The following is a 13,734-nucleotide window of genomic DNA, read 5'->3' as shown; positions in this document are numbered from 1 at the left end:
TTTTTCTTCAAAATAATCGTTTTTTTCTTTCCTATTTATTCTTATTTTTTTTAAATATAAAATTTTTTTTTGGTTAAACATATTTCCCACAGCAGCAGCTTGAAGTTTTTATGATGACATCATAGCAGCTCTCATCCTCACACACGCTCATAACGTTTTCATAGAGTTGTTTGATTTAATTTTTAAGTCTGAAGATAATTTATTAATGCATTTTATTAATATTCTATTTGGATAGCACTTCTTATTTTTCAAAAGCAACATTTATTGTCTAGCAGTTACAAATTCAAAAAGGTCAAACAGGAACAAACCTTTTTCTCCAACACAGTTTTGAATGTAATTGTTCAATAGTGAAAATAATAGCTTAAAGTCTGCAACATTTGTCTTTCTTAGAGCCCTTTAAATCATCCATCTGCGTTTATGATAAACACACTGCAGGCTGAAACCACAGCAGAACCTCACACTGCAATACCAACAGCTGCCAGGAGAAGCAGGTTGGAAAGCTTTAACCAGAAAGACTTTCACGGTCATTTTTAGGGGTTTTAATCATTTTTGTCATTTAAAAAACAGACTACTGTAGATAATATAAACATGAATCCCAATGTTTTAATCTGATCTATCTCTTACCCAAATATGGTCATTTTCAGTCCCAGAAAATCTCTCTGTAGGCCTTTATTCTCCATTTTTAATGTAAACTCTTTTCAAAACCATTAACACTAAGCATCTTTATTTCGTGAAATTGTTTAAAAACATATTAATTGTGTTTGCAATAAAAAAATTAAAAAGAGACACAGGAAAATGGTCATGAGCCATTCACACAAATTCTGACCAAAAATAAATGCTCCTCTAATCTGTATATTTATGGTTAAAAACATCAAATCAGCAAAAAATGGCGTGAGGGTTGGAATGACTTTTTTCTTGAATCCTGAAAAAAATGATAATCTTGAATTTTCTTGGTACATTTTAAAAATAACAATAGCAATAGCAAAAAAAATAAAATAAAATAAATATATATATATATATATATATATATATATATATATATATATATATATATATATATATATATATATATATATATATATATATATATACTGCAGAAAAGTATCCAAATTCATATTTTAAACTATAGAGTCACAGAATAATATACATCAGTATAGTTGATTTTACAAAATAAATAAGATTCTTTTTCATCTTTTTGACATTTTTAAATCTGAAGATCAAATTTGAAAATATTGATGACGGATGGTGGGAGGGGCCTTCTCCCTCTCCCTTTCTCTCTCTTTCCCTCACTCCTTTTTCCGTCCGCGCGCCAAAGAGGCTCTGAGAGCTCAGCGCGCGCGGCGGTCAGCAAGAGGAACGGCGCGAAGAAACAAACCAAAGGAGTGAAGGAGGAAGAGGAGAAGCCGGAGGCACGCGGACAACTGTCTCGTGTTGGATGTAGCAGTTTGCGCGTGCGTGTGCGCGCGGCACGCGCTTTGCGGCTGTCCAACTCTGTGGGTCCGTGCGCGCGTGAGCGGAGGATGGGAGGAAGCTGCTCCTTCAGATGCCTCGCGCTCTTCTTGGCTTTTCACATAGGTAAGTCACGGATTCGGGCGCGTGCACAGCAGGATACATTTTTATTCCAAATTTGAGCATAGATCTTTTTTTTAAATCAAATATTCGTTATCTTTCGTTGCATTTAGTATTTTTTCGTTTATTGCTCGGCGGCCGGAAGTATTTTAAACTATTTATATATGTTTTTAATTTACGGGAATATTTTTAGTAGTTTGGGGTTTAAAGCAGCAGCAGCTTGTAAGAACAGAACTCCGCTTCATACTGAGGGTGCGCGTGTGTGCGCGTTAACGAGGGGAATACCCCCACCCCCTCATTGTCCCAAACAGGAAAAAAACTGCAGATTCAAATGATTCTACATTAAAACTGTGAGTTTTAAAGTTTAAAAATAATATAAACCAGAATCAGAACAATGTCTCTGATTTTTTAGCAAAGAAAATAATCAATCAGATTTGTGTTTTAATAATAAAGGCCGCAGAGTTCATTTAAATTAAATCTCGTGCTTGTAAGCGCGCGCGGAGCTTTCGCCGCAGTGCGCGCGGCGCAGTAGCAGAATGCCGCACGCGCCGCCTCGTATTGAAAACGAAACGAAAATCTTCCAAAAGAACAAAATTCTACATCACACCTTTCTTTTGTTTTCCAGACAATTGGCGATTGAGGGACGGGTGCAATATTATCGCGCGTGCAGGACATGGTATCTTTCTTTCTTTCATTAGACCTTCTTTTACTAAAATGTGTACGCGCGCTTAAGCTGCGTGCGCCGTTGTGTCGAAGTCCCATGCTGCATTCATCAGGAAAATTCTCCCGGGATGCGGCTAATTGCTGGAGCCTGCTCTTCCTTCATTTGTTCTTTTCTGCGGCTTCGTTGCATAACGAGGCTTTGTGCGCGTGCCTGTGCGCGCGTGAGGGCCTCTGCTTTGGTTTTTTATTTCTTTGAAAGTGTAAAGAAAAGGTCACGGAGGCGCCGGCGCTGTGGCTTTCGGCTCGCGCACGCTTCAAACGCCTGTGCACGCGTCTCACCTGATTCGTTTTTTCTGTGCAGATGAAAGTTTGCATTTCCCGCACGTTGATTGGCTGCGTGTTCGCACGCAGCCGCTTTACCTTCCGAACAAAATAAATGAAATAAATAAATGTGCCTTTAGGTTCGCGGGCGCGTGTAGATTTTTCATGCAGGGGATAGGGCCTCGCGCGTGGCAGGTGGGTGTGCCCGCGCGGAGTCCCGCACACGGATTTGGCATCCTCTCTACACGCATCATCATGCGCGTGCGCGTGGGTGAATGAGTGCACGAAAAAACCCCAAAGAAAAAGTGAATGAAAAGAGGAAAAACGAAGAAAATGACAGACAGTAGCTTCAAAAAATAAGCACAGTTAAAAAATTCACCTGCAGTGGAATAAAATGTAAAAATGAGAACATTTACAAAAACGAAGCTTCAAGTAATACAAATAAAACAACAACATACGTTTTATTGTGCAAAGATAAATGTATATTTAAATAGAAGAAGTGGAAATGCTTCAGAAAATAGTGTTTTTGTTTCCTGCTTTTATTTAAAGCATTTAAAGCATTCAGATATGAAGGGAGGGATTTTTCACGCGGCGCGCGTGCGGCCGGTTTGTAAAGTGATGTAATGCCTTCATTGTACAGTGAAGGAGGAGGAAGAGGAGGAGGAGCCTCACTCCTTCAGCCATTCAGTCCAAACGAGCTCATGAAAACAAAAACAAATTCTACATTTGTAAATAGATTTTCTGACAATTTAAAGATACTTCTTTTAAAAATATTCAATTAAAAAAATTCAACTTTTTTATAATTTCATGTTTTTTATTCTTCTTTTTATTATAAAATCAGATTCAGTCGGAAATCTTTTTTTAATGAAACACATGGATTTCCGCCACTGAATTTCTGCTGCTTTTTATTGGACAATTTTAGTTAAGAATAAATGAAGCTTTGATGATTTTTTCTTATATTTGGACGGACAAACTTCTGCTTGAAGGTTTGGATTTTCTTTCATTTTATAAGATCTGATTTTATCAGATCATGAGGCCACAAATTAAAAAAACGGAACCTCTTACTGATCCAAATGAAAATCCGATTAAATATAAGAAAAGCCATTTTAAGAGGTGTGATGAACAGGAAAATCAAAATGTCTTGCAGTAGTTGTTGTGTGACCATCAGATGTGAAAAATCCCAGATGTTCTGTTTATTTTATTTGTTATTTGGTTACAGTTATGATGCTTTTAATCTCAGAGCTTTTATTTTGTTTTTAAACACAGAGCAACAATTTTATTTCTTTTTAAAAAGTCTTTTGACAGAAGTCCTCACCCTAATGTCTGATGTAAATCCAGATTTTAGCAGAACAGTAAAAATCTGCTCTACATTTTTATTTCGTAATATTCTTTTATGTTATGTGTGGAAAGAATATGGAAATGGCTGCATAATCAGGGGTTTTTAGTCCACTCTGCTGTCAAACCTGGCAACCGTAATTTCTCACATCCTGTTTTATACTCATCCATCAAAAGTGAAGGTTTTATTTTTAATAACTGTATTGTTCAGTAATTGTCCCCAAATTTAAACAGTTTTATTATTTTTCAGAAAAAAGACTGACATTTTAAAACTAAAATTCTTTTTCCAGGTGCAGTTTTTCCGCAGGTTTGTTTAATATGGCGGAATGAAAGCACAGCGCCACCTGCTGACCCCCAGGCAGATCCAGCCAAGAATTCTGTCTAGTTTTTGCAAACAGTTTATTAAGATTGTTTGTTCATTTAGCACAAAAGCTGCAATTAATGCAAACTTTTTTCAGGGCTTTTACTTTGAAGTGGTTAGACAAAAATCCTGAAATGTGAAGAAAACTGATTGCAGCTTTCTTTCTATAAATAGAGGAATATCTGGATATGCAGAAATGCTACAGTATTCTTTAGGACCCGCCCCCAACCTGTCCTACACGTCACGGCCGGTTAGTCTGAGCGAGGAAACCGGACAGCGGCCATGTTGTTATCCAAACCAATCAATCACACCCATCTTTCATCTAATGAACCACGAACGTGTTCTGAGCAGAGGTCACTGGGGGGGGGGGGGTCCTGTTAAAGAGCGCGTGCGACAGGGTGGGAGGGTGGATTTGTTTCTGCGGATGAGGGGGGAGAGCCGTGTTCATGGTACCAGGCTGGTCTTGACCCCAAAGCTGGTTCTGGTACCAGTGTTAAGCCTGCTTTTCTGAGCTGGACGCCTGAAAAGAAATCCTTCTCCAAGATGAACCGAACTTCTAAAGAGAAAAACGGCTTCATGAAAGGAGAGGAGGGGTTTGTCGGACGAGGGAATCGCACCGACTCTAAAGAAGATTTTCACTGAAAACGCACACATCCACACGGTGACGTTGGCGGTTTCCAGCAGAGGAAGCCGGTAGCTCCTTCACAGAGAGAATTAAAGGCTTCGCTCTTTTTCTAAACAGAAGTGTAGATTATGTCTGAATTCACTGACTGCTCCTCAACCCTGAAAGATGATCTGCTGCCCTGGATTTGAAATCCAACACCACACTCACTACTTTTCTGTTTGTTTGTTTTTTAAAGCCAAATATGATGTCACCCATTCCCCAAAGTAAAACCGTATAGATAGGAATAATTCCTGAAGAATATTTATGTTTATCCACATTATATTCAGAATTGATAATTGAATACATTTTCTTTAAGACAGATTGTTTAAGCACAATGCATTGTGGTCTATACCTGCCAATCTAGTGACCATTAATGCTCACTGGTTGTTCAGGGGACTGGATTTTAGAACTGTACCCCCCAAAAAATGGCAAACGTCTGTTTAACGTTGAGTAGTGAGTCAGATCTGGCTTTAGTGGTGTCTGGTGGAGGCTTTTTTTTAAAATGTTTTTGGACGCTGGATGTTGATTTGAGAAGCAATGAAAGCTGCTGTGAGCTGACTCAGCACTGGCCCCAGACTCCAGGCCCAAATCTGCCGTCCCAGCTTTGACCGGCCCTCAGTGACGTTTTGAAAGCCCACATTAACAGACCCTTGTTACACAAACATACAGAAAGTGAGGGAAAAGTCAGATTGTCATTTGGGCTCAACCGCCTCAGACAAACAGTTGCAAAACATTTAACCCTTGTGCTATCCTAGGCACTTTAACATTGGGAGTTGGGTCATCTAGACCCACTAGACAGTGCTCTGAACCTATTTTCTTCAATGATTTGTGATCTTCCCTGGTGTCCATGGATTACATGAAATCTTTCCACCTTTATCCACCTTTGTCATGGTAGGGAGAACACGTCAATGTAAGGGTGGGGTCATCTAAGATAGCACAAGGGTTAAACATTTAACATCCTGTGTCTTTGGATGAGACTGGAGGTGGAACCTGATGGAAACCTGCTCTGAGTCAAAGTTCTACATGTATAACATTTGTGCAACACTGGGTAGTAAAAACGTTCTAGGCTTCATGAATGAATTCTTATGATTGTCCTTACATTAAATACATTTTTCACTCTGCTTAAATTGTTGTAAAAGTCGATGAGAGTCTGCTCACACCAGGAAATGCTCCTTTTAGACATTTGTGTTTGTTTTGTTGCCGTCACACTGACAGCTCAGTCGTAACAGGAGGCCTTGAAGATGGTTTTTGAGTTCTCCTTCACAAATATTGCTCTCCTCTCTAAACTGCTGCTGCTTCATTCCAGACTGAAGATGCTGTTTGCAGACGATACAGTGTTTTTCTGAGTGAACTCAAACTCCACTCCACTCGTGATACTGTGAGACATAATGTGTCACATTTCTGTACTTGTGTTAGGTTCTATACATCACACAAACTTTTGGGAATAATTCTGCGTTTGAAGCGATTCTGCCTAAATCGCTTCAAACGCAGATACATCATGAAACGACTCTGAGAAGAATCTGACGGGTTGACTGAATGTATCTGTCTGTCTGTGTTCAGTTCCCTAATGCTGCCCCCTCACCATGTTTCTTGCCCCCCCCCTCCCCGCTGCAGTGTCCGTGTTGCAGACAGTGCTGGTCAGCGCTGGTCAATGTGACTCCGTGTTCAAAGGCTTCTCCGACTGTCTGATCCAGCTGGGAGACAACATGGCCAACTATCCGCAGGACCTGGACGACAGGGAGAACCTTCAGAAGATCTGCAGGTAGGACCGTCCAGCCCACGCATGCACACACGCATGCACACACGCATGCACACACGCATGCACACACGCATGCACACACAAGCAGCTCTGGTCATATCAACTGTCAAGCATTGATTGCAGCTGCAGATAATCTGCAAAAACTAGTTAGTGAGAAACCTTTTATAACATTTCTGGATGTCTGAAGTTATGCTCCATAAAGTGACATAAACCAGTTTCCTTCTGTGGACGCCAGAACCTCGTCCTTCTGCTGGGATTCTGAACGTATGCAAAAGCAACAAATCTCAAAGCAAATGTTTCGAGTGGGAGGAAATAGATGAAGATGCTGCACGGACATGTTTACAAAAAGGATCTAAACCAAGACTGTAGACAAGAAAAACAATAAATATGATCATACAGGAAGAAACCATACAGACAAAAAGTCATGGCCAAACCCCGCAGTCATGTGATCTGCAGGGTTTTTCTGCTCTCATTGAAGCTCGTCGTCATTCTAAGCTTCACAGACGTTTTCTTTTTGGTCAAATAGTGGGAAAAAAGGCAAAGACATGACAGCTGTTGATACACATCTGGAAAGTCTTTTTAACAGCTGGAAATTGAACGGCCACATTTCTAATTCTCTGATTAGGTTTCATTGATCTGACATTCAACATGAAAAAAGAACATTTATAAAAATGGTCTCCCGATCAGTTTCTCCACCTTTCAAACCTGAAGCTACCAAATGCTGCAGTTCCTGTAGCGACCACTGGAGGCTAGCATCAAAAGAAAGAAGTTCCCACTGTGGCGTTCCCTCGTTGTATCCTAGTCTCCTTGTTTCCTGGATTTTTATTACGTGTAGTTAGCAAGAGTTTATTTTATTTTGTATTCTGTGTCCTGATTGGCTGTAGACCGTGTCAATCAATCTCCTCTGTGCCGTATTTCCTGTATAGAATGCGTTATTGCAATCAGGTCTTTGTTTTACTGGACTGATTTTCTATGAAGGTTTGAACTTTGAGGGTTTAAACAGAGAGAAGCGCGTGAAAATGATTATGTATGTCTGAGTAAAGTGTAGAAAGTGTGGAGGGAGGAGTTTTAAAAACGTTTATAATTCTACTTTGTGGATTTCACCTATTTTTGGAATGTAACTCCTCCAATGAATGAGGGAACACTGTAGTTCCAAACTGTTAGAAGGTCTAACGCATGTACGTACGGCCGGATTGGGTTTGTACTTCTATGAACCATTTGTTCAAGGGACATCAAAGGGTGCTTTAAACAGCCTAAAAGAAACAGCGTATGAATTAAATAATATATTTGAAATTACAAAAAAAAATCCAGTTTTAGGACAAAACGGTTTTCATCTAATCCGATTTCAAAGTTTTGAAGTTTAGCTTTGGATGCTGTGAGTCTGGAGAAAACCAAAGACCACCTCTGTGAGCTGAAGGTTGTCGACATGAATCTAAACAGACAAACTGGAGGCTAAAACACACACAGCCTCATGTCCTGCTGCAACACACTTTTGGGATTTATGATCCATCATGAAAACTTTACTGTTGCATCGGTGACATTCTGCATAATGTTTGGTTAAAACAGCTTAAACTACGCAGGAAACGCCAAAGGAGCTTTAATGTTACAAAGCTTCAACTCAAACGTACAAACAGCAACAGACACGTATGTAAAGCAAACAGGAGCAGATGAGAGTCCGAGGTTGGTGTCTGAAGCCTTGGTGCAGGCGGCGCCGGCTCTGGAAACACGCCACCGTCCTCTGGAATGAATATTTCAGGACAGACAGAAGCTAAAAGTGGGCTCAGCTCTGCGCTCGGTTCAGACTAAACCGGGCCGTAATGACTGAATTTATATTTATGAGTCCCATCTGAGAGCGTCCCCCCAGCCGCCCACCAGCAGCCGCCCCCCAGCTCAGAGAAAGTGATTTAAGCACAAACCCGGAGGGAGACTCCATGTTTGCAGAGGGGCGGAGTGTGCATATGTGCTACCCCCCTCCCCCCAAAATCCACCCAAACCCCACCACCTAAAGCGGGTGGGCACCAGATGGCACACTGCAGCAGGGAGCCCCCCTGCCCCCCCCCACTCCTCCACATGATTTTTAATTCGGTGACAGCTCCATCACAGTGGTGTTGAGGCGTTGCAGGAGACGCGTTAACACATAAGCACACACACGCACACACACACACTCACACACACACACACACACACACACACACACGTTAATTGCTTTGAGATGGAGCTCGACATGACTCGGTTCAAGAGGTCAACATCAATAAGAGCAGATTGGAAGATTGGATTAGATACGCTGTACACGTGTGTGTGCGTGTGTGCGCGTGTATGTGTGAAGAAGGCTGGTGTCATCTTTACAACTGAAAGAATGGAAAAAAGATTGACAGAGGAGCTACAAGAAGACAAAGAGATCCAACAAATAGATGGAAAAAGAAAAAGCAGACAGAAGCAGACAGGAAATGAGAGTAGAAAGAGAAAAAAGTCACAAAAACATCAAGAAAAACTAAAGAGTTTGAAAATAGGGGAGTTTCATCAAAGAAACTCTTAGAAAAAAGTAGAATACTTGAAGTTTCTGTTAATAAGTATGCTGTACTATAGACCATGTATGTGTAGTGTACTAACTGAATACTTCTTCAGACTAAATTGGAACATTTTAGGTTTATATATAGTATAAGCATTAAACCACGGTCCGGGTGAATACTCGATCCTGATTGGCTGCTGGATGTGCATTAAAAAAGGACAATGCACGCCTAAAGAAGAAGTTCTGGTTACATAGCATAAATGTTCTGTATCACAGCGCTGATTTCTATAAAACCAACATTAACTTCATCATCTGGACAAAAACAAGTGGTTAGAGGTGAACTTTCTCTCTAGACTGATGCGTATTTAACCCGTCGTGACGACCAGCAAATATGTCGCTTTCCTTTGCCACTCGACGCGCCGGCTTAGCCGACAAAGGGGCATAGACTAACAAATAGTCCACTTTTTGTTAAAAAAGCTATCTAAACCGAACAAATAACAAGAATAAAGTACTACAAACTGATTGAATATTTCTTTCTTTTGTAAGTGATCATGATATAAGCAGGTTAATGGCCTTCGAAGTGTACATTTGCATTGACGCACTTCACAGAAGCAACCGTCCTCTGCTTCGCGTCGGACGGTTCAGGCTTCCACGACGTGTGTTTCTGATAATGCACACTTTGTCGGCCATTGACCCTTACATAAACTTCAAGTATACTGACTCACTTCTGGTATTGTGCTATCTTAGATGACCCCACCCTTACATTGAGGTGTTCTCCCTACCATGACAAAGGTGGATAAAGGTGGAAAGATTTCATGTAATCCATGGACACCAGTGAAGATCACAAATCATTGAAGAAAAAAGGTTCAGAGCTCTGTCTAGTGGGTCTAAATGACCCAACTCCCAATGGTAAAGTGTCTAGGATAGCACAAGGGTTACACATTTTACACATAAAATGATGAACATTGATCACCATGATTATTCATTAACATTGAAAACTGTAAACTGACTCATATTTAAGACATTTTTTTCCAATCCCGCTGCCCTCACATGGAGCATGGATGAGATGAGCCGTCCATTCGTCTTTTCTCGCCAAATTTCCAAAGCAGCCTCCCACTTTATGTTGAGTTCATGCTTGCTGTGTTTTCTCTTGCCAGTTACTGGGATAACTTCCACTCCTGTGCCACGACGGCGCTGGCGGACTGCCATGAGGGAGCCACGGACCTCTGGGACAAACTGAAAAAGGAGTCCCGAAGCCTGAATTTCCGTGGGAGTTTGTTTGAACTGTGTGGCGGCGGCAACGGAGCCCCCAGATCTGCAGACGCCAGAGGAGTAGCCTTGGTTCTAACCACACTGCCCACCATACTGACTTGGCTGGCATTTTAACAGCAACGGAGAGGAGATGCAGAAAGACAAAGTGGAATCAAGATATTAAAAAAAAAAAATCAAAAAAAAAAAAGAAACAGTGACATTCACTCCTTCATGCTAAAAAGAAACAAAACCTCAAGGACTGAGTCTGAATTCATCCCAAAAATGGATTTCTTCTTCTTCATTGCAATACCGTCACCTGGTTGGCCGTTTGGGGCGTTTGACTGTCTGGATTGCTCGTCCAATCACAGCCGACCTATCCCAGAGATCGATCGTATTAAATATTTACGATGCAGCTGAGATAAAATGAAGCAAATCATGAAATTTTGATGGATTCTTGCCCACTTACAATGGTTGAATTACATAATATTAAAGTCAGCCATGCATTATTGATCTGTGAAATGCTCCGGCTAGACGGCATAATGTGACGGCTCACGGTGTTCGGCCTTAAATTAGTTTCCTCTCATTCAGCCCGAGGTCCTGATGCAAAAACAAAACAGAATGAATAAGAACAGCCAAGGCATCAAACCCATCTCTGAACTGTGAACTTCCTTTCCCCGTCCTTCAACTGACAGTGGTTTTGGGGGATGGAGACTTGGCGTTTGCGTCTGTTCTGGCCGCTAACGCGAGCAGGCCGCAGTCAGAATCAGGAAACCAGCGCCCTCCTGCGCAGGTCAGCTTCTACAGGCAGGAGGCGAAGCTGCAATAATCACAGCACTGACCTTTGGTGCATGACTCGCAGTCAACTGTCATTTCAGTATTATCTGACATTTATAGTGCTTTACATTTGATTGTTGAGCTAGCCAGCTTGCTAACATGCTAGCAACTACTTTGTAAAGTCAACAACAAGTGAAGAAACCTTGATTTGCCAGAATTTTAGGCAGATTGGACCACTTTTTGTGGCGGGTAGGGTAGTAGTCCAGATTCAAACATGCTTTTGTTTCAAATAATAGTTTAAAATGATGTTAATCTGCATGATATCAGTTTAGAATGCCCCAAAGCATTTCAGGAAATGGGCACAAAATGGCAGCAATCTGAAACAACGGTCAGATTCAGGCTACTAGCAATCAGCTAGCGGTTTAGAGTGGCAGAAAAAAAACAAACATTAGAAATGTTGTGATTCAGACGTAGCTAAATGATTCAATGTCCTCCATGAAAACATTTACTTCTGTAGAAGGCAAGCATGTTGATCCTGTGTAGTTTATGTGAGCCAACAATTTGGATTTAAAGAATTTTTTATAAAAAAAAAAGAACATGCATATGAGAGGATATTTCATGAAACATATTAAATTATTTTATCTTAAACTGTAAAAAGTCTGCAAAGGCTTGCAAAGTGAGCAGTAGGCCATATTGGTTAAACCTTTGGATTGGTGCTTTATTTGCTGTAATTATTTAAACATTTAAGGATAAATTATTATTGGAGGAAGTTCATCAAATTGACATTTTTCTTGTTATCTGATTTGTCAAGTTGGGCCAAAAGTTTGGCCTGTAGCTTAACTGTGCTGAGGCAGCCTGTGAGCAACTTCTGACCCTAAAAGTCAAAGACAATAGCTTTTGTTTAACACTACATTGATGTTGCAGCAAAGTTGCAGGAATACTCTGATAGAGTATTTTAACACAGGAAAAACATTCAAACCCATATACCATTTGAATTATAGCATCTTCCTTCCCTCAAAACAATAAAAACAGGTCATCTGTGGCGCAGTCGCATTTTATTATTGTACAAAAGATCCACACAGCAAACAAAGGTGACTTCTGTTGCCTTTTTTTCAGCTACTAGCTACTGAAGGGAGGCACGCTGTGACTGATGAGTAAAAACACACAAGGATTTAGTCTTATGATGCATTTAAGTTTATAAAAGGTTAGTTTTTCTTTGCAAAAACTTCCAAGCAAACAAAAACATTTTTAAACGTTGTGCTCATTTCCTGAAATCCATTGGAACATCTGGGTTTTTGTCCGACATATTAGATGTTAAAGTAGCAGCACATTAAACGTTGGTGTTAGTTGTGGGTGGTTGACTTCTACCATCTTTCTGTTTCACGGCGCCAGCTGAACCATGTGATCAAGATGACTGAGACTAAACTTTTGCTGGAAAAAAAGATTCTTTTTTAATGCTGACAGCAATATCCAGGCAAGACATATGGCCAGTGTAGCGGAGCAAAAAGAAGAAAAGAACAATAAAACCGTGGCTGAGGAGTGATATGACTGTTGCCATCCAGCACATTCTCCAATCATTCCAGTGATTCATGCTATTATTCCTTAGAGATGATTTAGTTTAGGTCTATATGTTCAAAAGCAGAGTCCCTAACTGCAGAAATAGGAGTTTGATTATTTCTTTGCTGAGACTTGGATAGTGTTTTCCACTGCCTTCTGACAAAAAGACGTGTACTCCTGTTTGTTTGTTTGTTTGTTTGTTGCTTGGTTGGTTGGTTTGTCTCATTGTTTGTTAAATGAATGGTTGCTCAACAAAAAGAGTTTTAAAAAGATAAAAAGAAGCTATTTAAAGAATTGTCTATACAAGAAAACATGTATATGAAAGGATTTTGAAATGATACAAAGAAGCTCTATTACAGATAGTTTATCCCAGTTTTAACAGCAGATTGAAGATTATAGGCATCATGAAGTATTCAAGATAAAAATAAAACAATGATGAAGAGTAACAAATAAATGACTAATGTTTCAGAATGTGTGTTCTGCTTTTTTTAATGGGGAAAAACAAAGCACATTTGTCTTTTTTCATGTCCAGCCTCTGACAGGGTCGGGTGTGCAGTTTATTTATTATTAATGAGGGGGTGTCCCAGAGCTGCTGCATTTATTGACTGAGACGGGGGTGGAGGAGGAGGTGGAGGAGCGTTTGGCTGCATGTCCCCATGTGGTTCTTTGGTTGGTGGATCACAGTTATTCTAGCAGCAAAAACCCTTTAAATGATTAGGAATAACTGAGTGGGAAGACAAAGGAAGAAGGGGCGGCGGTAAGTCTGTTTGAGACGACGAGGGCTCATTCTGGCTGTTTGAGCCTGTCATGGTTTAATGAAGTTTGATTGGAGCTGCAGTTTTCCTGCAGCAGGCTCTTGGGGGGGCACACATGTAGGTACAGTATCTACATTAAGGATCACTTCCAAAGAAAAACAGCAGACTTTCATGTTTCTATGGAAATCTGCTCCAGTCTGGTCATTACAATCTCTT

At 40.5% G+C, this 13,734-nt stretch overlaps 1 protein-coding gene and 1 long non-coding RNA gene across 2 annotated transcripts; one reads left to right on the top strand and one right to left on the bottom strand.

Annotated features, from left to right (window-relative positions):
- Positions 1 to 1,303: 1,303 nt before the first annotated feature.
- On the top strand, positions 1,304 to 13,234 carry nrn1a (neuritin 1a). Its single transcript, XM_011488681.4, has 3 exons — positions 1,304 to 1,575; positions 6,528 to 6,675; positions 10,339 to 13,234. The coding sequence occupies exons 1-3, from the start codon at positions 1,521 to 1,523 to the stop codon at positions 10,565 to 10,567; spliced, it is 432 nt and encodes a 143-aa protein (XP_011486983.3). The 5' UTR covers positions 1,304 to 1,520; the 3' UTR covers positions 10,568 to 13,234.
- LOC144988471 (uncharacterized) lies at positions 3,184 to 9,159 on the bottom strand. Its single transcript, XR_013652403.1, has 2 exons — positions 5,863 to 9,159; positions 3,184 to 5,653 (listed from the first exon to the last, which is right to left on the bottom strand). It is a non-coding gene; the product is annotated as an uncharacterized LOC144988471 (long non-coding RNA).
- Positions 13,235 to 13,734: the final 500 nt, after the last annotated feature.

The sequence above is a fragment of the Oryzias latipes genome, chromosome 20, assembly GCF_053564925.1.
Source record: "Oryzias latipes strain Hd-rR chromosome 20, Olatipes_Hd-rR_3.1".
Taxonomy (NCBI): domain Eukaryota; kingdom Metazoa; phylum Chordata; class Actinopteri; order Beloniformes; family Adrianichthyidae; genus Oryzias; species Oryzias latipes.
The sequence above is the reverse complement of the archived record's forward strand: the minus strand, read 5'-3'. Positions and strand labels throughout refer to the sequence as shown.

Bases quoted from the DNA above. Each gene is read 5' to 3' on its own strand.
- nrn1a (XM_011488681.4), top strand. From the start codon at position 1,521: ATGGGAGGAAGCTGCTCCTTCAGATGCCTCGCGCTCTTCTTGGCTTTT. The intron at 1,576-6,527 runs GTAAGTCACGGA...TCCCCGCTGCAG, and splicing joins CTTCTTGGCTTTTCACATAG to TGTCCGTGTTGCAGACAGTG. The intron at 6,676-10,338 runs GTAGGACCGTCC...TTCTCTTGCCAG, and splicing joins AACCTTCAGAAGATCTGCAG to TTACTGGGATAACTTCCACT.